Source organism: Tasmannia lanceolata, unplaced genomic scaffold (assembly GCF_043159265.1).
Source record: "Tasmannia lanceolata isolate RefF3 unplaced genomic scaffold, GAP_Taslan_0.1 ptg000012l, whole genome shotgun sequence".
In the NCBI taxonomy this organism is placed as follows: domain Eukaryota; kingdom Viridiplantae; phylum Streptophyta; class Magnoliopsida; order Canellales; family Winteraceae; genus Tasmannia; species Tasmannia lanceolata.
In genome coordinates this window covers 11,586,597-11,612,905 of record NW_027518689.1, presented here as the reverse complement: position 1 = coordinate 11,612,905, position 26,309 = coordinate 11,586,597, and the positions used below count along the sequence as shown (strand labels likewise).

The 26,309-nt window shown below is 41.3% G+C and overlaps 1 protein-coding gene across 2 annotated transcripts in view; it reads left to right on the top strand.

Moving 5' to 3' along the window:
• LOC143887076 (polynucleotide 5'-hydroxyl-kinase NOL9-like) overlaps positions 1 to 9,016 on the top strand; it is a 58,088-nt gene extending 49,072 nt beyond the window's left edge. For both annotated transcript variants that reach the window (XM_077391190.1, XM_077391189.1), the window contains one exon: positions 8,777 to 9,016. In XM_077391190.1, the coding sequence (XP_077247305.1) occupies positions 8,777 to 8,856 (80 nt within the window). In that variant the 3' untranslated portion in view covers positions 8,857 to 9,016. The remainder of the gene's footprint in view (positions 1 to 8,776) is intronic.
• The last annotated feature ends 17,293 nt before the right edge of the window (positions 9,017 to 26,309 follow it).

The window sequence follows — 26,309 nt, the reverse complement described above, 5'->3', positions numbered from 1 at the left end:
CTGATCGAAGTGGGCGAAACTCTGGATGAAGCGTATAGCAAGTCTTGATCTGGTGGCCATCACGTTGGCAGTGGGTACAATAAGGAATTAAGGACGGCCACTTCCACTACCAACTCGACCACCACCACGGACAAGACCACGAGCTCTGGAAAAAGAACCGCCTCCTCTGGGTGGCCGAGAACCACCACCACCATCATATGCCGCGAGGGCCGAACTATCAGAGGGGAGCTGTGATGGAGACTAGCCAAGGCACTGCTGTGCACGAGAATAGGCCTCAGGTAACGACGGAATGTTGCCTGACCCTAGAATCTGATGACGTAGACGGGTAAACTCCGGACCTAGGCTCTCAAGGACCACTCGAATTTGCTCTTGCTGCCAGCGGAGAACATTAACATCAGAAGTGAGAGGCATGAAGATGTCAAGCTGCTGACATGAGGAAATAAACTGCCCATAGTGAGTCTCAAGAGACATGTCACCACGACACAGACGCATCCACTCAGAATAAGTGGCACAGATATGGGTGAGGTTCTCAACTCCAGAATGGGTCAAGGCAGTGTGATCCCAGATCTCCTTGGCAGTCGAGAGGAGTATCATGGTGGAGGAAATGGCAAGGGTCATGCTCTACCAGAGATGACTACGAATCAAGGCATCTTCCTGTTCCCATCGAGTATACGAAGGGTCCTTGGGCAGAGGGGGATCCTGACGAAGAAAACTGACCTTTCCTCGTTCAAGGAGGTATGTCTCAACTGCAACTTTCATGGGTAAGTAGTTGGTTCCATCAAACTTGGTAATGTTCAACTGTGGGTAAGAACCCTCCACAGGTGCCAAGGTAGGAGGAGAAGAGGAAGAGGTAGCCGAAGGTGGTGGAGTGTCACAGACTTCAATGGTCATGTTGGGAGAAGGATCGACAATGACAGGTGGATCCATAAGGACAGCAAGTGACGAGAGAACTGAAATACCAACAACCAATGGTTACAAAAAAGGTGGACAAACTAACTAATCAAAACCACGGCTCATAGCCCGGCTCCACAGGCCACGAATAAGAATAGAGATGGAGACATAACGAAGACGGGACGAATCCGCGAAGAGAAAGTGAAGAGAACTGACTGAGTCAGTATATGAGTGTGTAATTAAGAGGAGTAGTGGATTCTAGGGTTTGGGTTTGAGGACAGAGAAGGAGGAAAAGTCAGAGGATGTCGTGGGGGTGGAAGAGAGCCCACAAAGTCGCGGGAGGGGGCCGGGTGGGGTTCAGGATGTTTGCGGGAAGGAGGGATGGGTTGTCCGGAGGATGGGTGTCGCGGGAGGGGGTGGGATGGGACAGATGGGTCGGGGGGAAAGAGGAGGGTGTCGCCAGGGGTGGGGAGACACCAGTTGGTGTCGTGAGGGAGGGGTGGGGGGACAGATGGGGTTGGGTGGGGAGGAGGGGTGTCACGAGGGGGGGGAACCAGTAGGGGTGTCGCGGAAAGCGGGGGGGACAGATGTGGTCGGGTGGGGAGGGGAGGGGTGTCGTGGGGGTTGGGGAGGAGGGGTGTCGCGGGAAAGAGGGAAAGGGATGGGGGGGCGGGGGGGGGGGGGTGGCGGGAGGGACAGATGGAGTCGGGTGGAGATGGTGGGTGTCACGGGCAAGGGTGAGGGGTGAGACGGGATGGGGAAACCCAAGGGAAATAGGGAGACGGGATTAGGGTGAGAGAGATGGGATTAGGGTTTAGGATTAGGGTTAGGGATGGAGATGGAGAAGGTGGAGGCTGATGGTGATCCCTAGGGATAAAAAACCCTAGGGCTCTGATACCATGTTACGAGAGAGATTGAGAAAGAGAAAAGTGAGTTCGGGCTGTCTCCCCCTCACTGATTTATTTATATACTGAAAGGCAAGGTACAATTACTAGAATGCCCATAGGCTTATTCTGACATGTGGGTTCCTGTACCTTTATTGTCCGCTTCTAGATTTGTTATTTTATTTTTGAAAAAATAGATTTTGTTATCTTATCTCGTTCATTGATGTTCATTCTCATCTTACTTAGATATATTTGATGAAACATCACGATGGAATTGTTGTGAGAGAGAATAGAGAGAAAGAGCAAAGTGAGTTAGGGCTAGCTCCCCCTCACTATAGTATTTATATATTAAGAGATAGAAATAGATACAATGACTATAATGCCCCTACTGGGCTTATTCTAGCACTCCCCCTCAAGCTGGAATGTATAAATTATTCATTCCGTACCCGACACGTATGGGGTGCCGGTACGCCCCGGGTACGTCCTGGGTACGTACCCCATTTTAAAAAGAAAAAAAAAAAAATTTTGGTTGTTGGGTGCCCACCCTCTTTCTGCTGCTTCTCTTTCCTCTCCTGTACTTCTCTTTCTTTTCCTATACTCGGTATTTACATGTAAACCATTTAAGTAAATGTTACATGTAAATAACGGAATACCGCCCATATGGATTTATTAAAAATAGTTTCAAAACCCAAATCTAAAAAGAAAAAAAGTCAACTCTCCTGTTCTAGTACAAAATTCAAAGAAAAAGGGTCGGGTCAAAATTTTAACTTTCTTAACTTCCAAACGGTGGGGTATTTTTCAAATTTTAAAAATTCATAAAATTTATCGTGTCTAAACATTATTAAATCCCAAAAGTCCGGTAAAAAAGATACAATGCCGATCTCAGACAAAAGTGATCTCAACCATATAAGTTTTGTGCTTGTGTGCGACATCGCTCTGTATTCTGCTTCAGCACTCGACTTTGCAATGGCATCCTGCTTCTTGCTTTTCCATGACACCAGATTACCTCCTACAAAGGTACAATACCCAGTAGTTGATCTCCTGTCTACAGGAGATCCAACCCAATCAGCATCAGAGAACCCCTCAATTCTCATATGACCTTGTCTTTTGAATAATAGGCCCTTTCCTGGTGCACCTTTCATGTATTTAAGAATCTGAATCACTGCACTCCAATGTGAGGTATGTGGGGAGCTCATATACTGGCTGACTACCCGCACAGCATAAGATATATCAGGGCGAGTAACAGTGAGATATATGAGCTTGCCCACTAGTCTTCTATACCTGCCAGGGTCCTCCAACAAATCTCCTTCTTCTGGAACTAGTGTTAAATTTGTCTCCTGAAGACGAGACGAGACGAACACAACCCAATTTTTCTCCTTAGTTTCCTGTGTTAAATTTGTCTTCTTTGTTTTCATCTCCCGTATCTTCCTAGCTTCTCTATGGGCTCATCTTTGCACCTCTTCTTCACTCGTGCGATGATAAGAGTTAGGGTTTTCGAAGAGGCGGAGAAGATGGAGGCTACGGGGTTTCCCTAGTGATCAGAAACCTAGGGCTCTGATACCATGTTGTGAGAGAGAATAGAGAGAAAGAGAAAAGTGAGTTGGGGCTAGCTCCCCCTCACTATAGTATTTATATATTAAGAGATAGAAATAGATACAATGACTATAATGCCCGTACTGTGCTTATTCTAACAGAAATCACAAAAATCTTTTACAAAATGATGCAAACTTAATTTGATGCTAATTTTTTACTTTTCTAGGATGTGAGTACTTATGCCATGTTTTAAAGGAGTGTTTCCTCAATGATGGTATCGAAACTCAATTTCCTTGCTTTTACACACTACAAAAAAATCGTCTGTGAGAGAGAAAAAAACCATAATCCATTAGATTAACTCGATTACTTCTCATCAAGATGAACGTACCAAAATTCTATTGGGATAAAGCAGTTTTAAATGCATCATGTATGATTACTCACATGCCCACTTTTGTCCTGGAGGGAAGTTATTTTATTTATTTATTTTTTGCATGGAATTTCCTGGAGGGAAGTTATCCTCTCAAACTTCTCAAGTCAGATAATCTTTTGTTTCCTCTCCCTTTAAAGGGGTCTTTGTGTGTGTGTGTGCATGATTTGGGTCCAGTAAGAAACAAGTTAGATCCTCTATATAAGAAGTGTAGTTTTTGGATACTCTATTATAAAGGAGACAAATGTTTGTGTCCGGTCACTCGGAAACAGTTTATATCCAAAGATGTCACTTTGAAAATATTCTATATATTTTTCCTCAAGTTAAATGATTGCACCTACTTCTTCTAAGTCTCTTATACCCCTTCTAGTTGCTATTGACAAGATGTTCTAGCACATTCTATGTGGAATAAAACTATGGTCCAGGAGATGGAAGTGCACACTTGAGAAATAAATAACTTGGGATCTAGTTGACATGCTGATGGGATAACATGTTGGATGCAAGTGGGTTTATACCAAGGAAGCAGGATCTTCCCTGGGAGTGGGGAACCTCGATTCCCGGGTTTTCGAATCCGAAACAGGAATCTTCTCGAATCCCCAAAAACTGGGAATCCCGGTTCGGATTCGCCGGAAACCCGATTCCCACTTTTGGGAATCACAGTTTATGATTCCCCGGAAACCCGATTCCTACTTTTGGGAACCGCGTTTTAATATTATGTGAAACGCGATTTCCCGATGATTCGCCGGCGACTCACCGGCGACTTCATGATTCCCGCTTCCGACCATCCCGGAAGCCTTCGATTCCCGCTCTGGCAACCTTGGTTTATACGATGAAGTACAAACTACATAGAGAGGTTGATAGATATTGTTGGGGACCTAGGTAGAACTCACTCTTAGCTAGCCGTGAAGGGGAGGGTGCCCAAGCGCTTAAAATCCCATCCACATCTCCTCGCATTTTTTATGTGGGATCTTTGCTTTTGCGTGGAACCCCAACAATCTCCCCCCTCCACGTGGAAGCAACATGGGAACTACTAGATCTTCTCCGAGGGAATTTCACCGTCCTCGGAGGCACACCGGGTTTACTGAGATCTTCCCTGACGGAATTTCATCGTCCTCGAAGGCATACCGGTGTTTACCACGCCTCAGCTCTGATACCATGTGAACCAACTATAAAAGTTTTAATAACTCCAACAGCTTAAGCTTTTCGAGTAATTGGTTGTTCCACAGATATAAAGCTCTCCTTGTGTCAAAAGGCTTCACAATCATTCTCCCCCTTTGCTATGCTAAAACTCAATGCATGTTCTTCTATATGTTGCCGCCACACACTCTTGGCTGTTACATCATCTAGATATACAAAATGCACTTTTTCACGGAGATCTCTAGGAGGAAGTCTACATGTCACTGCCTCCAAGATTTCATCCTCATGGGGAGATAGAGAAGATGTGTGGGCCATTCATAGGTTGAAGTAATCGCCAAGGGCATGGCTTGAGCAACTTAATACAACTCTTTTTTAGTACAACTTTCAACTGGTTACTTATGATTACGTCTTCATCAGGAAGACATCAGGTACTACCACTGTTCTTATAGCATATGTGGGCGACATTGTGCTTACTGGGGATGGTTCATGAGAGATTGAAAATAACAATATTTGCAGAGTGTTTTTGTGATCAAGGATATCGGTTATCTTACCTACTTTTTTGGGATTGAAGTCGCTCATTCAAAGCAAGGCATCTTCATTTCTCGAAGCAAGTATGTTTTAGACCTCCTCAATCACATTGTTTTACTGGTGGCAAAGCCATTTGACAGTCCGCTTGAGGTTAATCATCGGCTCTTTACTAAGACTACAACTCCTCTTCATGATCCTTCCAGATAATAGTGAATGGTTGGATAGCTGATTTATTTGGCCATCACATACACAGACATTGAATATGTTGTGAGTGTGGCTAGTCAGTTCATTTATTCACTATGTATTCATCATTGGGAAGCTACTCTTCAAATAGTTCGCTGTCTCAAAGGATCTCTAGGAAAAGGTTCTTTGTAACAAAATCATGGGCACTCGAAGGTAATGAGATATTGTGATGCAGACTGGGCAAGATCCTTGGATGACTAGAAAATCAAGCACGGGCATAATGAGAAAACTACATGCCATTCGTTATTGAACGAGAATGTCTTGATTGGCGGAAGCATTGGAGTTTTATTTATGGTGACATACGTCGAGGGATGAACAAATAATTTAGATTACCAGGATAACTTTGGATGGAAGTATCTTACTTTGGTGGTTAACGCGTAAGCAGAAACAATGCACAGTGGAAAAACTACATGCCATTCGTTAGATTGATATAATGGTTCAACTTGTGAAAAAGTTCTCTCCAAAGAATTTTCAGAAATGTAAAATACTACGGGCTAGAACTATGAGGAGAAATCCAAGAACACCAAAGCTCGTGCGATAAAATTATTCGCTTGCCTTGAGATCCCGAAAACTTGGTGAATGGACCTAGCCAAGCAAGTGTACAAGAGACACGTTACTTCATTCATCCAGATCCAGGCTTGTGTCCAAGGATTGATAGCACGGAAAGTATTGACATCAAGAGACAAACAAGAATTGTACTTGTTATCCAATGACAGTTTCGATAGACACTTTTCGTCCACGTTCTTTAAGGATTCAGAAAGTAGTCGTCATCCTTCACAATTGGTTCTGTCATACCATGTCTCATAAACATTATATTAAGATCAAGAGGGCAACAAACGTTATTCAACACGCCTAAAAGAGGCGAATGGTTCGACATAATCAGCAAAAGCTGCGGCAACAAAGTCATCGATTGTTGTGTTTGGGTGCCAAATTTTTACTACTTACTCACGGTCAGCCTTTGGAAGTGGTGGAAATGCCTTATGGTGTCTTATGCCATATGTGATAGTGTGGCACATTTGGAAGGAGAAAAAATAGTAGAATTTTTAATAATAGGCACAAACCAATGGGTAGACTGGTATCATAGGTAAAAATTGAACTAATCCTTTAGGCAAAGAAGAGTAAGGTATTGTGCTCACACCCAACCTAAGAAATATTGAGCACTTGGAGGAATATTGGGAGAAAAGACCAAGAAATTCTTCGAAACTACAATGGGAGTCAGCGCTACAAGAGTGGATAAATCTGAACTTTGACCCAAGCCCGAATGGTAAATCGGGACGAGCCTGTGTGTGTGGGGTGGGGGGGGGGGGGGGGGGGGGGGGAATCATTGCATTGTTTTAATGGCCTTCTCTGGGCCGACCGGAGAATGTGATTCAAGTGAAGCGTAGTCGAGGGCTCTTTTTTGCGGTCTTCAAATTTTCATTTCTTCTATCAAAGGGAATCTAAACATAGAAGGAGATTCCTCTAATGTCTTAGCTTGTGTGCAAAAAGAATAACTGGCACTTTGGATGTTGGTGAGAATTATTTTGGAGGTCTTAAGATCGTCAATAAAGCCCAGACGATAGTGGGAGAGTACCATCCGACGGCCGATGAATCCCAGATTATCAGGAGATCGGAATGGCATCCGTAGTCATGTGTTAACTGATAATAACACATGATAATATATCACTTTGGCTCTGTTTCCTTCCATGTAAAATGGGTCCAAAACAAATTGTACACTCACTTTTCCATTTTAGGTTTATGCCCATTTTACTTTGGTTAATTCATTTCCCAGTCTTCTGCTTTTATTGGCTTTCTATGAGTCCACAGCGGCTAACCTGGAATTGACTTGTGGATGAATGGCCGCGAATCAGAGGAGTATAAATCGTTTATTGATTTTTTTGTGGGAGACTGTAGCCTAAGGGAGGACAGGTATTGCTCTAACAAAAGCTATTTCATTCTTTGCCCCAATGATGGCCTTTCTGATCTTTTTTCAGCCCTAGCAGTCCTGTAGAATCGGAAGTGGAGAGTCGAGGCACTAGTATCAAGCCATTATTTTATCATAGACATAGATCGTCAACTGAGATGTCAGTCGTTTTGGGTAAAGGTGTTGAGAGACCAATTACTAATAGGCAACATTTTTTATTCTATAGGGAAACCCTCATGTAAATTAGGAAACAAGTGCCTTACTGACGAGAAGCCGCAGAGGCAGAAGGAAAATCAGGGTGTAATCTGCATCTTCTATCTGGTTGTAAATTTATTTTAGATGAAATAAATTAAGGGTTGTCAGTCAAAAAAATAATAATATCACCTCAACAGATGTTTTAAAGAAAAAAAGAAAGGGAAATGATCTCCCCCCTCCTCAACGGTTTCTGTGAGAAAGTTTCACTGCTTGAGGATAGATTCATCCCCTTTAAATTTATTTTTTTAAAGAATGGCTCACGTAGAAGAACCCAACTAGAACCATGATTAGAGCCGGGTAGATTCTTTTTTCCTTCTTCATGAATTTTTCCTAAAGGATTCATTTAGTCGATCCCAACTAGTTTGGGACAAAGGCTTTGTTGAGTTGAGTTGAGTTTTTAATGAATGGTTCACTGCTTGAGGATAGATTCATCCCCTTAAATTTTTTTTTTTCCTGGGGGGGGGGGGTTATCATTTCCCTAAAAGAAAAGTCCCCTGATAAAATAGCAGACATACCGCTACAGTGGTACAGGTGACTACATTAGAATGGCTATTTTGTGATACTCCCAAAACAGGCAAATCTTTATATTTTTGCCTTTGTGACCTGGTGGTCACGAGTTCGAGTCACAGAAACAGCCTCTCTGCAAAGCAGGGGTAAGGCTGCGTACACCTAGCCGTCCCCAGACCCCACAATGGCGGGAGCCTCGTGCACTGAGCCGCCCTTTTTCTATACAAAATGCTCAGAAATTGGTGACCCTCTGCACTAATCTGTACAGTTAGACTATATGTCATCTTTAGTTGTTATATACTCGCTCAATGCTGATTTTAACAGTTAACCACCATCTATCATTATACTAAGTGGCCGGAGATTCACAAAACTGTTTGCTATCTAGGATTCTGAGCTCTTCTTCTTTCTGTGGTTTAAACTGTTAATCTGTTCTCAGCTTCTTATTCTAACCATTGAAAACTTCTGTAGGTGCGTGGATGTATGTCACCCTACATGTCTATGGATGTGCTTCCTGCAAATTAGAGCTTATGGTGCGCCAGAACTGTTAAGCGCCCTTAACTTAAACTTATGTTACTTTACAGTTAACACATGCTTTGATTTTTAGCTCTCCTAATAGTAAGTTTTTATATGTAAATAAATCGTTATAGTTAATTAACTTATATAAATCAAATTTGAGAATTAATTAAAATATTTTGGTGAATTCACAAATCTTTCTTTTTAAGGCTGGTTAGATCTAACACTCAATACCGGTGTCTGATTCTGATACTCATACTCGTAGTGATGGAACATAGTCTATGGTTGTCTCTTATTGGGGTTTATCGAGGTCTCCCACAGAGTTTAAGAAAGATTACATAAGAGATGTATTAGGCTCCTTTTCCTATTATTAATCAGAATAGCTGTAAACATAGGAGAGCTCAGAACAACAGTAGTTATCTTAATGCTTGAGTCGCTTTGATTCAGAGATACATGGTTTTTTTGTCTATAGCTTGGACCCCTTGCTACAAGAAAATTAACCTTGCTTAATTCCCAACAAGCCCTAAACAGCCATTCAGAAAAAAAGTTTTAAGATAATGAAGAGTGCCAATATCAAACAAGGGAGAGCAGATATTAGTTTTTTACTTGTAGACGCCTCTTTCCCATACATCACCTCTTTCCCATACATCACCAACGAATTGGGAGTTAGGAATCCTTGGATAAGCTGTTCTTGGGATTGGTTACACTTGTTTGTACAGTATACCCTATCCATTGGGGTTCTTCTTGTCTTCTTGATGCAAACGGAGGATGGCTTGCTATCCAAGGATAAAACAACCCCCGTGTTTTTGTAGTATACCTATCCATTGGGGTTGTTCTTGATGTGAATAGAGGATAGGGTGCTATCCAAGGATAAAATAAACTGTCTTGCTATCCCCATGGATAATAGTCTTTCGAACTGTCATAATCAGGCCTTTGATCAAATTTTGGTTCGGCATGGACTAGTTCAACGGTCTTCACTCTGTGACCCAAAATTTAATCCTGAAATTTGTTCTTTGGAAAATGATTTTGGGAAATGATATATCCACCCCTTTATATGCTAGAGGGGGTGGCCACGAAAGAAAAAGCGGAGAATATATCAACTTTTTGCAAGATTTGTTATCAACTTTTTTGGTAAGAATTATTTCAGGTGAAACCTCTACAGATGTTTTAGCTAAAGTAATGTTTACCTAAAATAAAGGCATTAACAATCTTAGAATAGTTGTAGGGCATTGAATTCTTCTGACAGAAGTACAACAGCCCCTCCATAGTCATTGATACATTGACAGAGGGTGTTCCTGTTGATAAGAAGGGGCGGATATATCACTTCCCATCTTTTTTTGTCTTTCCTTTTTCTCTGCTACGTTTTTTTAACCAAGGATCAATTACCAAGGGGGGACAAAAATTAGGTGGAATTATCAACAGGACCCATGCTTTTTCAGAAATTATCAACGAGGGACAGAAGATGTATTGTCATTAAAAGCTGGACGAAAATGCCCTTTTCTTAAGCAACACGTTTTGCTTTTCCACTTTTCCACTTTTCCTCTTCTCTCTTCTTTCCCTCTTTTTTTTTTACTTTTTTCATTTTCAACTTTGTTTTTTTACCTTACCAGTCATCTTCTTCATCATTTAGCCACCATTGGAGGCGGGAAAACTCGAAAATTTGAAACGTGAGTTCATTCCCATCTATCTCTCAATATCTAGGTTTTGTTTTTCATTTATTGTAGGGTTTTGCATTTCTCCTTCTCCCTTTCAATGGAGGATGAGGAAGATGAATTGTACGGTAGAAAGAAGAAAAACATGAAAATGAACGAGTGAAAAAACAACAGGAAGTAAAAACGTGTTCATAAGGGACTTGATAAGCCCATTCGGAATTTGGTAACCCCATTTTGATACTCAACCCCAGAGACTTGAAAACCCCCTTCCAAAACTCCAGTACCCTTGGATAATTTTAAGGGATTTGATAAGCCCATTCGTAAATTGGTAACCCAATTTTGACACTAAATAACCCCAATCCCAAATACTTGAAAACCCCCTTTCAAAACTCTAGTACCCTTGGCCAATTTTCAGGGACTTGATAAGCCCATTCGGAAATTGGTAACCCCATTTTGATACTTGATAAGCCCAATCCTAGAGACTTGAAAACCCCCTTCCAAAACTCCAGTACCCTCGGTCAATTTTCAAGGACTTGATAAGCCCATTCAGAAATTGGTAACCCCATTTTTTATACTAGATAACCCCAATCCCAGAGACTTGAAAACCCCTTTCCAAAACTCTAGTACCCTTGGCCAATTTTCAGGGACTTGATCACCCCATTCGGAAATTGGTAACCCCATTTTTTATACTAGATAACCCCAATCCTAGAGACTTGAAAACCCTCTTCCAAAACTCCAGTACTCTCGGCCAATTTTCAAGCACTTGATAAGCCCATTCAAAAATTGGTAACCCTACTTTTGAGAGTTACTAACCCCCTTCCAGAGAGTTGATAAACCCCTTCTGCTACAAAACCCCATGCCTATAGCAACTCTTTTAATGGCATTACAATTCTGCTCATGATAGAAATAATAAAAGAAATGGATGTTGTTTTCATTAAATGTGCTTCATGTATTACATCCCAATTTATGTATTACAAAATAATAATAATTATGTAAATAAAAAAATGTGTAGCCATCCATTCATGTATTACATCAAATTTTTTTTATACAACCACTTTTCTTCCAAAAAAGTGAGTGAAGCCATCCATGCATTATCTTCGGAACTCACCCTAAAAAACAAATCGCTTAAACCCTAAACAAGATAAATCAGAAACAGAGGAATGAAAAATAGTGCAAAACCCTAAAAAAAGAAAGAAAAACAAAACCTAAATACAAAGAGATAGATGGTAAGAACTCAACATTCAAGTTTTCAAGATCTGCCAGCAACAATGGTAGCTGAACAAGGAAGAAAATGACTAGTAGGGTAAAAAATCAAAAAGGTGATAATGGAAAAGTAAAAGAAGAGGGAAGAAGGAAAAAACAAGGTCAAAACGTGTTGTAAATGCCAAAGGGCATTTTCGTCCAGCTTTTACTGATAAGACCCCTTTTGTCCCCCGTTGATAATTTTTGAAAAGCATGGTTCCTGTTGATAATTTTGCCTAATGTTTGTCCACCATTGGTAATTGGTCCTTTAACCAATACCGCCATACCGGATTAAAACTCGAATTTTTCTAGTCCCCTTTTTTTGGTGAATCATGGTTTGCTAACTATGGTTAAGCCCCAATGTAAATAAGTCTTACTGATAAAATCATCTCCATAAGATGATCCTAACCCTTCAATTGGATGACACCATATATAAACCTCTACAGATCGGACAGTTAGGATCATCCAATATAGGTGATTTTTGGAACACAACCTATTTACATTGGGGCCCAACAAATGAATAGTTTGGATCTTCGAACTAACCAAACCAAAACTCACCTTTCACTAGCAACCAAGAGCAAATTAGTGGACAGGATCATTCTATTGCGATGATTTTTGAGGCATTGTCTATTTACATTGGGCCCAACAATCGAATCGTTTGGATCTTTGAACAAGGTGAGCCCCACTCTATTTAAAACAAAATATGTAAGCCTGTGCACAGACCTTATATAACATGTATTTATTAGAAAATTCATTAGGGCCTATCATATTCGAGATCCAAACTGTACGAAAATAGGCTGTACCTTGAAAATCATCTCCATAGGATGATCTAACTCTCCAATCTATAGAGGTTTATATATGGGGTTGTCCGTCTATAAATCAGAGGGCCTAGATCATCCATTGGAGATGATTTTATCGGCAAGGCCTATCTACATTGGGGCCCAACAGATAAATGGTTTGGATCTTCGAACATGGCCGACCCAAGTGATTTTATTTTAAAAATAAACTATATAAAAAAGTAGTATGGCATACCTTATTCAAAGATCTAGACCATTCAGTTGTTGAGCCCAGGGTTCATCTTGAGAGAGAGAGAGAGAGAGAGGAAAACAAGTAAACAACTTGGGAAGTGATATATCTGCCCCCTTTGATCACCAGGAACACCCCCTGTCACTGTCACTGTTTGTGGCAATCAGGGGCATTGAATTCTTCTGACATAAGTACAACAACCCCTCCTTAGTCATTGATACACTGATAGGGGGTGTTCCTGGTGATAAAAAGGGGCGGATATATCATTTCTCAAAAAATGCGTTTAAAATTTTGTCATTTATAAAATGTAGTGGGGTAAAGTTGGATGGTTGGCCAAAAAACACATTTAATACGTATAAAATGTGTTTAAACGTGTTTAAAACATTTTCCACAAAAAATACAGTTTTTTGTATTGGAAAAGTTTTAAAAGGAGCATCAAACGACACCCCAATAAAACACATTTTTTAAAGAACACTCAGTTTAAAATGGAGTTTTGCTAACTATGAGCTTAACAAATGAACATTTTGAATCTTCGAACAAGGTGGGACCCAAGTGTTTTTTTGTAATAGGCCTTATGGTGTTTGCATGTAAGTGCACGTATTTAAAGAAAACAGAGTGTGGTTTACCTTGTTCAAATATCTAAATATATATTTTAGAAAACAGTGTGGCTTACCTGGTGTTAGGCCTAAAATCGGTAACAGATACGGCAGTGACGAAAGACCTGATCTGGCGGGCCAAGGGACTGAGCTGAAGGAATGAAGCCTTGCACAAGAACGCACGAGGTCAGAAGACCAACTCAGAGTCGTACTCCGGACGGGCCCTTCGACACTCAAGTAAGTATGAGCAGGAGTGCAGAGCCAGAAAGCTTTAAGAGTGGCCCCTTAGAAGTCATTACTCCCCTGCTTTGAGCCTTTAGAGGCCTTTTATAGAAGGAGACCTGGGGTGGTTGGATTACCTACCCCAGGACAGGTGTCGACCCTTTTGTGGGTTTAGGTTCACCTACTATTAGGCAATTACCGAATTACCCCTGGGCAGGTGTTGGATTTGTGGTGGGCCCCTTAAGGGCCACGTGTCGATAGCTAATTGGTCGTTGCTTTTCATACCCCATCAGTTGCCCCCCAGTTCTCCAAGTCAATGTGATGATTTGGGGAAGTATGAGGCTGTGCTCCGGAGCGGCTGGAAAAATGAAGCGAAAGGATCTGTCCGGCCAAGCCATCTGGGTGGCCTGGGACGAGCATAAACTTGGAGCGAAATCTGTCCGGCCAAGCCATCTGGACGGCCTGGGACGGGCATAAACTTGGAGTGAAATCTGTCCGGCCAAGCCATCTGGGCGGCCTCGGATGGGCAGAAACTTGGAGTGAAATTTGTCCTGGGCCTCGGACGGGCAAAAACTTGAAGTGAAATCTGTCCGGCCAATTCATCTGGGCGGCCTCGGACGGGCAGAAACTTGGAGTGAAATCTGTTCGGCCAAGCTATCTGGGCGGCCTCGGACGGGCAGAAACTTGGAGTGAAATCTGTCCGGCCAAGCCATCTGGGCAATCCATCTGGGCGGCCCTGGGCGGCCTCGGACAGGCAGAAACTTGGAGTGAAATCTGTCCAGCCAAGCCATCTGGGCGGCCTCGGACGGGCAAAAACTTAGAGTGAAATCTGTCCGGCCAACCCATCTGGGCTGCTTCGGACGGGCAAAAACTTGTAGTGAAATCTGTCCGGCCAAGCCATCTGGGCGGCCTGGGACAGGCAGAAACTTGGAGTGAAATCTATCCGGCCAAGCCATCTGGGCGGCCTGGCACGGGCAGATTTTTGAAGTGACAAATCTGTCCTGCAAATGGCCTGTCCGGCCTGGGACGGGCAGATTTTGGAGGGGAAAATCTGTCCGGCCAAACCACCTGTCCGGCCTGGGGCGGCCAGTAGTTGAAGTGTAAAATTTGTTCGGCCAAGCCGTCTGTCCGGCCTGGGACGGCCAGAAGTTGTAGTGTAAAATCTGTCCGGCCAAGCCGTCTGTCCGGCCTGGGACGGCGAGAAGTTGAAATGTAAAATCTGTCCAGCCTGGTCCGGCCAGTAGTTGAAGTGTAAAATCTGTCTGGCCAAGCCGTGTGTCCGGCCTGGGACGGCCAGAAGTTGAAGTATAAAATCTGTCCGGCCAAGCCGTCTGTCCGGCCTGGGACGGCTAGAAGTTGAAATGTAAAATCTGTCCGGCCAAGCCGTCTGTCCGGCCTGAGACGGGCAGAAATTTGAAATGGATGTCCGGCCAAGCCGTCTATCTTGCCTGGGACGGCCAGAAGTTGAAGTGTAAAACCTGTCCGGCCAAGCCGTCTGTCCGGCCTGAGACGGGCATAAATTTGAAGTGGAAAATCTGTCTGGCCAAGCCGTCTGTCCTGCCTGGGACGACCAGAAATGAAGCGAATTATTCTGCCTGGCCAAGCCCTCTGCACGACGACTAGAAATGTTTTGGCTCTGCACTTCTGCTCATACTGACTTGAGTGTCGAAGGGCCCGTCCGGAGTACGACTCTGACTTGGTCTTTTGACCTTGTGCGTTCTTGTGCAGGGCTTCATTCCTTCAGCTCAGTCCCTTGGGCCCGCCCGATCAGCTCTTTCGTCACTGTCGTATCTGTTACCGATTTTAGGCCTAACACCTGGTTCAAACATCTGAATCATGGACTTGATAGGGGCGAATTTACCAATGTCCTGAATCTAATAATTCTTTAGGGGATTTGCTAGGCAATTTCGTAGTTCCAAATCAAAGCACTAGAGTTTTGGATGAGAAAAGAAAGCCAAAATGATTGCAAGTGAGTTATTAGGGCTTAAGAGGGTTGGTATTGAGTTAAAGAATTAAATAAACGCAAGAGAGATGTATTTATAGCCATTTTAGCCTAAAACTAGCCAAGGTCGAAGTAGTGGCTTCTAAAGCTTGCGAAGATGGAGGAGGTTAAAGAAGGTCTTTGGGTTCCAAACCAAACTTGAAATCTCAGCTACCAATTGAGTTTTACAAACCCAATTCTATGAATATTGTTGGGGGTAAAATCGACACTAATCGACAATGAATGACGCGTGGCACTTCTGAATGTTTAGAAACCGACTCAGAGTTTTAGACGGAAAGATAGCGAGCATTATCCTCTCCGAATAAATAGTAATGTCCAAATTGGGAAACTGCCTCTCATAGAGACAGCGTACCCTAAGGCGGTAACTTTCGGTCAATAGGAAGTTGTAGACACCCCCATTTTGCTAGATTTTTAAAAAAAGTAAAAGATTTGGTAGTTTGTCAAGTTTCGAGTTCGTATTCCACCTAGGATTAGGCATCTGTGCATTTTAGGGTAGATTTCATTTCATTATGGGAGTTTTGAAGTTAATTCGTGATCCTGAAGGTCTCGAGGGGGTTCCTTTGGCCTCTGAAAGATGAAAGTTCAAGTTTCCAAGCAAATGAAAAAACCTGCTATTTTTAGAATTTTCAGGATTTCCCTCATTTTTGCCTATTTTGCACTGCAGGGGTATTTTGGTCATTCCCTATGTGTCTCGTTTGACCCCCGAGTTATATTTGAGAAATCTTGAGTGATTTTACATATTTTGAAAAAGCTGCTATTTTAAGAAACTCATGGGGCTTCCACATTTTCATCATCTTATGAATATTTCAATCATTTCTCATATGTCCAAAATCATCTCGAGGGTACGGCTGATGGATTATGAGTAATTTTGTAAGATTTGGGAAACCTGCTAAATTTAGATCTCTCAAGATTTTCTCATAGTCTTGCACTTCGGGGGTATTTTAGACATTTCCAAATATATCATATTTGGTCCCTAAGTTGTGTCTAAAAAATCTTGAGTCCGTTCATAAATTTTCGAAAATCTGCTTTTTTTAGAATTTCTCAGGGTTTTCCCTAGTCCCGCCAAATTCTAGCACCTCGGGGTAATTTGGTCTTTTCCTGTGTAATTCTTTTGATCCCCAAAATATGTGTGAGAGATTATGAATGATTTCCTGAATTTTGAAAAACCTGCTAAATTTAGAATTCTCAGGGTTTCGCTTAATTTGGAAATTCTAAGTGTTGAGGGCATTTTCAGGGGATAGTAAATGATCCTGTTTAATATTACTCACCGAAAGGACCCAATTTTAAAAGTTTCTATTTTTAAAGTTTGAACACAAAGACTTTCCATTTTTAATTTTTCCCTTTAGGGGTGAACCAATCTAAGGGTATTCTGGTCGCATTTGGATGTCTAACAGTCAAATATGGGCATTTTGGTTCGAAAAGTTATTTTCCAAAAAAGATGATCCAATCATGTGTGAGGGATGCACCATAAATGTCAAATGGGTTGGGTCCATGTATAGAATGTTGAATTTAGAAAGATTTTATTGAATTTTTACGGAAAAACCCGAAACCCGTGTGAAATGGCCAATTGGGCTAAAGCCCGCAAAGATGGAGCTCATGTGGGTTCACCCATATGGGTCGACCACCATGGTGGGCGCCCCACATGGCTGACCCACATGAGTTGAGCACCCAACCTTGATGATGTCACAATGGTGACATCATATTTGTTGAAAGAAAAATAAAAAGAATAAAAAAAGAAAAGAAGGAAAGAAGGAAAAGAAGAATGATTGCTTAAAAAGATTTTCTTCCAAAGAAGTAATGTGGAATGATAATAGCATGTCTTGATTGACAAGAAATTAAGATTGGAATCAAATCCAATTTGGAAATAAGAAAGAAAGAAAGCAAGAGGGGAAAATTAGAAACAAGCCAAAAATGAGAGCTCTCACATTGGCAACTACTATTTCTCTCTTAACTCTAGCTTTTTTGTATAAAAATCAAGCAAACAATCCTGGGAAGGATCCAAAAAAAATCCAAATTCGTCTTTTTTCTCTCTCCTCAAAAGAAAAAAAGAGAAAAAAACCTCCTCTCTCTTGGAGTGTGTTCATCTCTCTCTCAAGTGTTCTTCACAAAAGAAATTCTTGAATTCCTTCTTCTTCTCCAAGGCATCACACAATCAAGGATTATTGGAGTGTTCTTTGGATCTTTTTTAGCGTATAAAAGGGTTGGACAAAGCGTATATCTTGGATCACCAACCCTAGAGATAAGGATCGCGATCAACGGTAAGGATTCCTCATCTTTGTGAAGTAGAAAAAGCATGCTAGGGTTTTAATTTTGATGGATCAAATCAATGAGTTTTTCTTTGAAATTCCAGTATGTTATAATATAGATTATGAGTTTTCAAAATCCAAAATTTGATCCAAAAATTAATTTTCCTCCATTTAAAAATGGTTTTCTTTTGTTTTTATTCAATATGGATTTAAATTAGATTATCAAAGCAAGTGTTTGAAAACATGGTTCTTTTTAAAAACTGACATTTTCTGGGTTTTATATAAAATACAAAACTACTGGAAACTTAATTTCCAACCGCGGTTCGGCCGTTTTATTTTTCAAAGAATAACCCCGAAAATGGTTATTTCTTGATGAATGGAGCCAAAAGTATATCAAATCATATCCAAATTTAGTGAAACTTTGTTTCCAGTAGTTTTACATGGTTTTTAGATCATCCAAAAATTTTCATATTTTTTGGAGTTTATTTAATCGGATTATTAATTATTTTAATTTCGGCTATTTTTAATAAATACCAAATCGTTTTAAAAATTGATGAAACTTTCCAGAATTAAAGCCTAATAATAAATGAAAGTTTCCATTAAAAAATATTAAAAAAAAATATGGTTTTACTGTTTTCTAATCGATTTCCCGTTTTACGTGCCATAAATCTTTTTCTTATTAAATTAATATATTTTTAAAATTTTTCTTTACAAACAAGTAACTTAGGTTACTGGAATGTTAGAGAAATATTTTCAATTAATTTTACAAAGCTTTGACAAGGTTTTACAATTTATTTTAATAAACGGGTTTTAACGCCTAGGAAACAAATTGATCTCTTATATTTAAAAACCAATTTTATGGAGGAGATTTAATTTTTAAGTTTTGAAATTTTGATAAGAAAATTATAATCTATTATATATCTACTGGAAGTTTTTATTTGATTTTAGGATACCATTAGGTTTGTTTTTTAAGTAATTCTTTAGTTTAATCTGATTTTTGTGTGAATTTAAATGGGCATCAAATCGTAATAAAAATCCATGAAAGTCATACAGTAGTCTACGATCATGATTATATTTATACTGTAAGAGTTTAAGTTGATTTGAAATTGATATGCTATAGGTTGCTGTGTTAATCTATAATCTGATTTGAATTTTGAAAAATCAGAAATTGATATCTAATCTTAATGCTAATTCATGCAAATTTTTCAGTAAGATTTAATCATCTATATATTTTTATTCTGTAAAGTTTGGAGTAATTTAAAATTGATATGATATAGGTTACTGTGTTAATCTATAATCTGATTTGAATTTTGAAAAATCAGAAATCGATATCAAATCTTAATGATAATTCACGAAAATTTTCCAGTAAGCCACAATCATCCATATCTTATTACTTGAAAATTTTAAACCGAGTTGGAGTTCGATTGCTTAGGGTTACTGTCTAATCCTAGCAATCTGGTCTTAATGATATTAAATCACAATTTAATAGAAAATCAATACAAAAGTTAGTAAAAATCTCCAAAAAACCTTAACTTTTCATCATAAATTCAATCCCTAACTTTTCTGAAACAGAAACCTTAGGGTTCATAGATTGCCTTTGTAAATTGGCTATACTGTGACAATTTAACTGCCGAGATCGTAACCATAATCGTATACTAATTGCGATCGATACAGCATAATTGGAGTGTGTAAATTATAGTATGTTATTGGCTCCGAGGTCTACTGTCCACGAAAATCCTGAGAAACATGTCAGGCAATAAGATATTATAACTTACGTGCTAAATTATACAAGGGTTGAGAGCACGATTTCCTTCCATGGTTGAGATTCGAGGCCGAAACTTGCGAACCATAGAGCCTTTGGTATTCCTTAGACGTTTAGGAATCGAAAATTCTCAAAAATCGAAAATCATTAAGTTCAACAAATCGAATTAACTCGATCCGCGTCTTAGGAGCCGTTGGATTACGGTCTCCTATCGTAGGAACCTTTAGGGCCCCTTAAGAACACTTACGTCACGTTGTGTCCTAAGTTTTAGGGAGTCCTAGAGTTAAGAGTCCAGCCTCATCACGGGCGTTTGCTATGGATAGCAACCGTGCCATAGATCTAGTTACACTAGTCACCCAATTTTCTCCTAGGACAAACCTAGTTACCTAGGATGTTGGTTAACCTGCATTAGTCTAAGGGACGTCTAGATAGGACAATATAGCATCTTAGATGAAGTCCTAGGATAATAAAATCTTCAACTTGAATTAAAAAATTTCTCTTAAACTGTTAAAACAGTCAATCCAGTCTAGGTCGGTGTCCTAGATGAGTTAGGTATAAGTAGCTTAGTTCAGGTGTACCGAACTACGATCGACTCTGATTCCAGTGAGGCTGGGATATGTAGGCAACTTGGATACTTGAGTGGTATACCAAGCCCGAGTCGGCTCCACACATAAGTGGTGGGGTTTTGTACATTAATCCTTAAATTAAAAGTAATTAAATCACTCAAGACTTTCCATAAAATTAGAATTTTAGGAGGACTTTTACTTAGACTGAATTCAAACAAATTAAGAAAATCAAGATACACATTTATGAATTACACTGAAATTAGATCTTAGGATGCATGTCACATAGTTCGCACATTAATATAGAGTTAAATGAGCCATTTAAAAGAAATTCAAAAGAGTTAACTTTTGAAATTGAAGACCGATTATCGGGAAGGAATGATGCATGTGGTGGTAACTCCCTATACCTTCCATTCTCGTAACCAGGTAACGAGTCTAGATTTCTGGTAAATTATGGGTCCTAGATCCCTCATCTAGGTGGCGACTCTGTCAATCTCTTTTGCGTGGAATTCAGATTGCCTTAGTAATCCCTAGTTCACGGAAAAGATGAATTAAATCACACATTGCTAGGCTCGGTGGCTTACCCTTGCCCTTATGGGTACTCGGTTGCACGTTTGTTTGCACCCTATGGCTTGGTTGCTGCCTGCTTGGTTGGGTAATTAAAATCAATAATAAAAAGCACATGCCATCCGCGTGGGTACGAGAGACCAAGAGAGATTGTGGCGGCTCGTGCCCCACCCTCTTGCGGGATCGGGTCCCACAGAAGTCCATTAAAAAAGTAATTTGTTCGTTAAGAGAAATAGGATATCTATTAAAAATAGATATAAACTTGTTTCCCGGGGAAGTCGACCAATTAGGCAAGACTCCTAAAACAGCATGATTCTAATCATTGCGGACTCTTTTCTCTATAAAAAGGGACCTATACCTTCATAATGGAACTACGCTAGACTTGATCCTCAAAGAAGTAGTACGCAGGCAGCTTGGCAACAACCAAGTTCAGTCACAATCCTTCTCCATCCATCTTCGTTAGTAATGCTTCGAAATCTAATCTTCTTCCCTTCAATTCCCCTATGATTCTGATTTCTAGCTTAATTATTGAGATATCATAATTCTGGTTCTGCTAACATTTTTTTTGTGAGTACAAGTTGCTTACAGATTAACTCTATCACCGTTAGATCGTGTATAGCGGATTTCGGCATCATCAGATTGGCGCCATCCGTGGGACCACGATGACAAACTCGAGATCAAAAACCTCAAAATCAGTCGCCAACCCATAAGGCGAAGGAGTAATGACCAGGAGTCAAGCACCGGCTACAATCCCCGAGAATCAGGTTCCGGAGAAAATGCCTAACAACGAAGATACTAATCCAGTCAAGAGATATTAAAACGCAAGTAGGGAACGTTTCAGTCACCCTTCAAGAGATATTAAAACGCCTACGACTCCCTCCATAGATGGTTCAAGATGTTACGGTTCCCCCGATAATTGCGGAAGTGAGAAATTCACCTTTAGAGGAGGAACAAGACGAGTCCCCCGAAGGTAGAAACCCTCGCAGGAGAAGACCGGTGAACCACCGACCCTCGGCTTCAGTTACTAGTCCCAGGCCGAATCACGGAAACTAGGGGTGCAACTCGGGTCAGGTTGAGGCCAACCCAACCCAACCCGAGGAGCTCAACCTCCAACCCTAACCCAACCCAACCCGATTTTCAACCCGGAATGGCTAACCCAACCCAACCCAAATTGGTTTTTCTCTAACCCGAACCCAACCCGAATTCCCAATTTGGGTTTGGTTTAGACATTTCAGATGAGATATTTAGTAAGGGAAATGTCACCCAAGTTCAAAACCAAAGGAAAAAAATAGTAAAACACTACTAGAACACATGCACATATTAAATAACTGCAAATGATCCGAGGAAAACCTGACAATCACAATCACAAGGATATGCGAGTGTTTAGTCCCGAAAAAAGAAGGTTGAGGTCATCCAATCAATTGATTTTTGCATGCTTCAATCTTGCGGTTGAGATCTCTTCTAGGTTAGGATTTTTACTTTAGTGACTTTAGCCCTTTACTTTTTGTTTTTGATAAGTATCTATTATTACATTTGCAAAGGATAGAAAGAAACAACAAAACATCAGAAACTACAAAGCACAAAAAGTAAAAAATGTGTATTACTCTTTGTCGGGTCGGGTTGCCTGATACCTAACCCAACCCAACCCGAATTTTGGTCGGGTTGCCAAATCCCAACCCGGACCCGAACCCAACCCAAATTTGGTCAACCCAACCCGCCTAAAAATCGGGTTCAACCGGCCGGGTTCGGGTTCAGTCCGACCCAAGTTGCCCCCCTAACGGAAATGGGGAGGCGAACGACCGATGGGCACCGGAATTGACTTTTAGGTCTATTCCGACCCAGAACAACAATGTCCCTCAAAGGGCTAATAGCGAGGAAAACCCGAATCAAGGGCAAGATAACCCGCATCAAAATTTGTGAGACGGAGTTAATGCGCCTGATTTGGGACTCTTTGCCGAACTTTAGCGACAAGTCAAGGAGATCCAGCGTCATGTTAAGAAACCTTATGAGCAAAATCTCCTGATTTAATGGGAGGATGAAATACAATCACCATTCGTAGAGGCCATCGCACGGGCCCAATTGATACCAAATTTCGATTTACCGAGACTTGACCTCTACGATGGTACGACGGATCCATTAGAGTATCTACAAGCATATCGGAGAGCAATGGAATTCAAAGGTGCTAACGACACAGTCATGTGTCGTGCTTTTTCTTCATATTTGAAAAAAGGAGCGAATAGTTGGTATGGCCGCCTTAAACCTAACTCCATATCTTCTTTTTGAGAGATAGGTAGGGAGTTTGTGACATACTTTGCTAATAGTCGGCCACAGAAGAAACCTGCCGACGCACTTCTCGCTCTCCGCCATGGAAAGGAGGAAACTTTACGATCCTTCATAGGATGATTCAGGGTTGAATTTATCACAAATCAAAGATCATAATCATGAGATGGTTAGAGCAGCCATGAAATCAGCTGTCCATGATAGAGATCTTAAGGTAGCTCTGAATATTGACCCTCCCAGAGATCTCCAGGAACTAATGGCAGTGGCAGACAAATATGTCAACAGTGAAGAATCTTTCGCCATGGAAAGAGAATTAGAACTCACCAAAGCTCTGGAGAAACGGAAGGAGGAGACTCGGTCGAATAACGGTCAGGCTAAACCTCATCTATCCATTAATCAACAGTCACAATCTGGCAACCGAGTTCCCTCGCAACAGTTTGAAGGTACAATTACACTCCTTTGAATACATCTGTTACAAACATTCTTTATGAGATCCGAGGAAAAGATCTCCACTGGCCACCGAAGATGAAAGGTACTGGTCGGAAGCGTAACACTAGCAAATACTGCCATTATCACGGCGACCATGGCCACACAACAGATGATTGTTACAACCTGAAGAATGAGATCGAACGGTTGGTGGCGCTTGAACGTGTCGATAAATACTTGGTGAATGGGAGGATTAACGGACCTTCTCGTAAATCCGAGGTTCAAAACACGCCCGGCCCCTCTAATCCGATCCAACCAACCAACGAAACTGATCAAACCAGACAAGTTTCCGAAGTTCGACATTCTTCGGACGTAAGGACTGATGCTCCGCTCAGAATTGCAGGAAGCATTGATGTAATCCCCGGAGGTTTTGCCTCAGGAGGACTGACGATTTCCGGACAGAAGGCTTATTCCCCCAAATTCATGCGGTGGAAACCCCAACAAAGAAGTTACGGTAGGAGTCGACCGATAATGAGGAACAGATAATCTTTTCTGAAAAAGACTATGACAAAGTCCACCTCCCCCATGATGACGTGGTAGTTGTCCGCCTTATTATTGCCAACTACAATGTAAGTAAAGTATTGATCGACACCGGTAGTTCTGTCAATATTATACATGCCTCGGGATGGATAGACTTGTACCGGTTGAATGGTCGATATACAGATTTTCTGGCAGGTTGATTCATATCGAGGGTAGGATAGACCTCTCTGTAACATTTGGTACCGAACCCCGTCAGAAAACTATCATGTAAACCTTCTTGATGGTCAAAGTCCCTTCCACCTACAATGTTATCATAGGATGTCCGGCTTTGAATAATAAACCTGAAGCAGTTGTCTCCACTCCCCACCTCAAAGTCAAGTTCCCAACAAAAGCGGGAGTTGGAGAAGCCAGAGGAGATCAAGAAAGAGCCAGAAACTGTTATGCTGACTATGCTAAAGTAGTGAAAAAAGCAAAGGAATCCGTCCAAATAGCTAGTACCGACCCACGATCGGATAATTACCAGACAAGTGGAGAACCGGTAGAAGAACTGACTCAAGTACCGCTGTTTGGAGAAGATGACGAACGGACAGTCCAGATTGGGTCACTTCTCACAGGTAAGTCCCGAACCAACCTGGTCAATTTTTTGAAAGCTAATGCAGATGTTTTTGCATGGTCTGCTTCAGATATACTAGGTATTCCGACGGACGTTGCCGTCCATCGGCTCAGTGTCGACCCTTCTCACCGGTCTGTTAAACAAAAGAAACGAAATTTCGCTCCTGAGTGACACAAAGCTATAAAAGAGGAGGTCAATGAACTCCTGCAAGCCGGATTCATCTGAAAAATACATTACCCAGAATGGCTCGCCAATGTAGTAATGGTAAAAAAGGTGAGTGGGAAGTGGCAGATAGTTGTGGACTTTACTGACCTTAATAAGGCCTGCCCAAAAGACCACTACCCCTTCCCCCGAATCGACATGCTGATAGATGCTACGTCTGGCCATGAGATGCTCAACTTCATGGATGCTTTCTCCGGATATAACTAGATGCTCATGTACTCCCCCGATATCCCCAAAATGTCCTTTGTCACAGAACAAGGACTATTTTGTTATAAGGTCATGCCTTTTGGCCTTAAGAATGCGGGAGCAACGTGTCAGCGCTTGGTGAATAAAATTTTTGCGTCACAAATCGGTCAGAATATGGAGATATACGTAGATGCCATGCTTGTTAAAAGCTTTAAAACAACCAATCATATTACCGACCTTCAGGAAGCTTTCACGGTGCTACGAAAATATCAGATGAAACTCAACCCCTCAAAATGTGCCTTTGGGGTAACCTCTAGCAAGTTCCTGGGATTCATGGTAAGTCAACGAGGCATAGATGCTAATCCTGAGAAAATACAAGCCATCCTCGACATGACACCTCCATGAACCGTGAACGAGGTACAACGACTCGCGGGAAGGATAGCGGCTCTGAGCCGTTTCATGTCCAAATCCGCAGAGAAATGCCTCCCATTCTTCAAAATACTAAGGAATATGAAAGATTTTCAATGGACAACCGAATGCGAAGAAGCGTTCGAAAAACTCAAGCAATACCTCCAATATCCTCCAGTATTGATGAAACCACTACCAAATGAAGAGTTATGCCTCTATCTAGCGGTAAGCCCCTTGGCTGTTAGTGCCGTATTAGTCAGACAGGAACAAAAGACAGAGCACCCCATATATTATGCCAATCGTGTATTACATGATGCTCAAACGAGTGTAGACACCCCATTTTGCTCCGCTTTAATCAACAAAGAAGTTAGTGTTTCGCTATCAGTTTGTCAGTATTCTCCATTTCGGTGTCCGTCCCCTATGTTTTCTCGATCTTTTCGGTTATTTCGGTCATGTTTTGCGTCGTCCTGATAATTGTTGAGAGGGGTTGTTTGCAAGAATCCGAGCAAGAGAGAATTTGGACCCATTTGATGGGCCCGCATTGAGCATTTGGATTAAATTTGGATCGAGCAAGTTGGCCCATGTAAGGAATATTCAAGTCATCTGTGGAGTTTACTATGGATATTAACGATCAAATTTTATAAGAGAAATAAGTGTACCTAACATGGAATGGGGTTCACTAAGTGGAAACAAGTGGACCCGTCCAAAATTTCGATGAATGGATCTCATGGAAAATTCGGCCAAGGAATAGGCCTAGCATTTGGTTGTGGGATTTAAAATTGAGCGGCCCATTAAATATGCGTGGGGCCCACCCAAAGTGATTCAATTTCTTCGGGGTCCGTATTTAAAAGTATTGAAATCTAACAGAAAACGATTTGTGGGCCACCAATTAAACAATATGGAGTAATTTAAGAGGTGGTGTAACCGATCCACAT